Source organism: Galeopterus variegatus, unplaced genomic scaffold (assembly GCF_000696425.1).
Source record: "Galeopterus variegatus unplaced genomic scaffold, G_variegatus-3.0.2 Scaffold2362, whole genome shotgun sequence".
Classification (NCBI taxonomy): Eukaryota; Metazoa; Chordata; class Mammalia; order Dermoptera; family Cynocephalidae; genus Galeopterus; species Galeopterus variegatus.
In genome coordinates, this window is record NW_007728473.1 from 219,911 (window position 1) to 223,548 (window position 3,638).

Consider the following 3,638-nt stretch of genomic DNA (forward strand, 5'->3'; position numbering starts at 1 on the left):
GAGCAAAATTTTGTCTAATCACTATTTTCAATATTTAAAAAATTATTTAATAAAAAACAAATTCTAAAGTTCAAAAGATGTGGGCCGGCCCGGTGGCGCACTGGATAATGCGCCGCTTGGGAAGCGCGGTGGCGCTCCCGCCCGCGGGTTTGGATCCCACATACAGACCGGTTCCCGCTCGCTGGCTGAGCGAGGCACGGGAGCAACACCGAGGCTTGCGATCCCGTTGCCGGTCCCCGGTCCAGTACGGGGGCAACACTGAGGGTTGCGATCCATTGCCGGACACGGAAAAAAGACAAAAAAGACACACACACACACAAAAAAAAAGTTCATGAAAAGATTCATATTATCTTTAATTCTAGTTTCCACAATTTAAAAAAAAATCCTCATTTGTGTATATATATATAAAATATATACACACACACACATATATATATATATGTAGAGAGAGAAAGAGAATAACAAAATTTTATGAATATTAAGAATTGGTAAATCTGAGTGAAGTGTTTATAGAAATTTTAATTCTTTTTACTATTCTTGCAAATTTTCTGTAAGTTTTAAATTATTTAAAAATAAACTACTGGGAGAAAGTTTGAGAGGAATGATGGGATAGTCCTACATCCTCAAAAAGCCATTATGTAGATTAATTATTAATTACAGAGAGTAAAGGGACCTTTGCAGGAGAGAAGTCTTGCTGCCACCACTATAACCAGGGGATTAAATCTAGCATCTCCAGTAATGAGACAAGTTGAACATTGTGTGCCTCCTGATATAATGCACCAAGAAGGACACGACACTCCCAAATTTAACCTGAACTTAATTACAAGGAAATATCAGACAAAGAAAGATTGAGGGACATTCTACAAAAGTGACCTCGTCTCTATGAAAATGTCAATGACATGAGAGACAAAGAAAGACTGAGTAACAGTTCCAGATTAAAGAAGAATGAAGAGCCATGAGAAGTATCTAAAATACATGATCTTGGATCAGGTTGAAAACAATTAGAAAGGGCATGATTTTGACAACATGGGGAATTTTAAATATTAATAATGTATATTAGACAACAGTATTGTATCAATGTTAAGTTCCCTAAGTGTAGGAACTCTATTGCAGTCACAAAGGGAGAATATAATTTTCTTAGGAGACACATACTTAAGTATTTAAAGGTGAAGAGTAATGACGGCTACAACTTGCTTCAAATTGCTCACGGAAAAAAAATATTTTAAAAATAGAACAAATACCCCGAAGTACCCACAGAGACTAATACACATGTTAACACTGTCTGTCATGTGTGGTGTTTTTGAAATGTACCTTTCCCAGAATGCTGATAGCACACGCCATGCCAACTTGTCCAACACCCACTACAGTGATCTTATTGTTTGGGACCGTTGTCTCCTCTTCTGCAACTGGTGCAATGAGTTTTTCCTTAAGAGTTGCCATTGTGCACTGCAAGAAAGGAATCAAAATATTATACATATGAAATCCGAATGGGAGTCATCCTTAAAATGTTACTGTTGCAATTTTGAACTGAAGTACAAATTAAAACGAACCTAATTATATTGTAGAACACAGTATATATTTTAAAGAACCATGAGACCCACTTAATGGAGAATTTAATTAAGGCAAAAACCTCCCCAAAGCCCATTAAAATTGGGTTCTTTTGTTCATCCATGATTCCACCTGAATATTTAATAGGTTGTAACCATTTTGTATTATAACCATTCATTCACCTGCTAAAAGACATGAATATTTATATTATCTGATTTGTTTCTGTTTCTCCTGTAGACAATTCATATATAACTGTGTAAACTAAGTTTGGGCTCAGTATTAGCCCATATGTAAGCTTGGTCAAAAAGAATTAAATGGCCCATTCTGAATATAATTTCTACTACTAATGGTATTATCACTCATGGGTGATAGGAACTGCTTCTACTTTGTCTCATATAAAATGTATCAATGTATTAGACATACAATGTATGCTTAATAAATACATACTGACAATACAATGGCAATGAATGCTTATGGAAAGTCTGTAAAAATATTACTCTGAATTCCTTTTAGTGCACATCGGAAGGTGAGCAGATACTTAATACATTTTCCTTTCAGGAGGTCACTTTAGGAGAACATCAGTCTTTGAACCAGTTTCCTTCCAACCATACTAAATAGAACCCCCAAAAAGTTTTTAAAAAACAAATAAAATTGAAACCTGTTAGAATACATCCTATACAGTAATTTATTTGTGCCATCATATAATCAGATGCATTTTTCTGGATAATTGAAACAAACATTAAAATTTATTGGAATGAACTTATTAATTCCGTGGCAATTCAGTACACAAAACAGACTGCTTTGCCTTATTAAACAGTGAGGATAGAGACCATAAATAAGCCTTTTCTTCACAATTATCACTTATAATTGTAATGACCCATTGTAATGTTTAATTCTTTAGTTTCCTTTTTAGTTTTTGTGCTAGACTTAACTGTCCTGTCTGAGTCCACGATACCTGTTTCAAACTGTGCCACAGCTTCCTAGTTCTGTTTTTGCCTCTAATCTGCAATGGACTAAGTAACAGAACCTAGTTCAGTAATTGTAAAGTACGAGTTAGTAGGGCTTTGAATTAGAATCAAGTATCTGCACTTAGACACAACTGTGTAACAACCATTTTGTTCTACAATTATTTTTTTCTAAAAAAATATTTTTCTCCAATCTGTAAGGACTAAACTGAGAGTATCTTGCCTTTACAGACCACATGTACTGGTTTCTAGTGGATACTATAGAGAAAAGACGAATGCAATGCTGTGCAAACGCCTCCACAAATACCTAACCTTAAAATGAAATTCAAACATGTCCTGCATTTTGAGCAGGATCAGAAGAAAGAATGGCGCATCTCTTCTTGCTGAACTCAGAAATGCTTAGTTTTTCTCCACTTAAGTTTATTTTTGTTAGTTGTTTACAATCATTTAGCTATACAGGGGACCCAATAAGCAGTGGAAAACAAAAACCCAGAAATGGTTGCTATATAAATACAGATTCGTTGTTCTGACAGAACAAAAACCTTCCTTTCAGACTATCTCTCATTCTAACCTTTTAAAAATCCAGTTTTTGCCATGTCCTTCCTCCACGAAGCAAGAGCCCGCTCTCCCCTGCCCCCTCCCCAGGCCCTAACTGCAGCGTGCACAGCTCGCCGCCACGGGCCACGGCTGCCACCCGCGCCGGCAGCGGAGAACAGCAGGTCACGAGGGCACCCTCAGATCTCCTTGGATAAGGTCGCGAAGCATAAGTCTAGGCCTTCCTTCCTCCGAGCACCCAAAGCTGGCAGAGAAAACGCGGCACCTGAGCATCAAGGAAAAAGGCCAGAGGACAAGCGGCGCGCCGCTCCTGGAAGAGCTGCGTCGGCAGCCGGCGAGACACTGCAGAGCGGGGCCAAACGTGCAGCTCATCTAATACCTTTACCCTCACCCCGGCAAATGCACGGGCACTGCTCCCTGACCGCGGGAGCGGATTCGAACACCCAGGTTCAAGATCGTCCAGCCTTCCCAGGCCACGCGATTCCCCCCCCTCCCCCCGCCCCCCCAAGCAACTCGGGCACGTGTCTCGGCTCCCGGACGTGATGCTGCTGCCACGAGCCGCTCAAGGAC

The 3,638-nt window shown here is 39.4% G+C and overlaps 1 protein-coding gene across 1 annotated transcript in view; it reads right to left on the bottom strand.

The window, feature by feature from the left end:
• Window positions 1-1,452, bottom strand: part of LDHB (lactate dehydrogenase B) — an 18,888-nt gene extending 17,436 nt beyond the window's left edge. The window contains 1 exon segment of the mRNA XM_008581475.1: window positions 1,312-1,452. Coding sequence (XP_008579697.1) covers window positions 1,312-1,440 — 129 coding nt within the window. The 5' untranslated portion in view covers window positions 1,441-1,452.
• Between the last annotated feature and the right edge of the window lie 2,186 nt (window positions 1,453-3,638).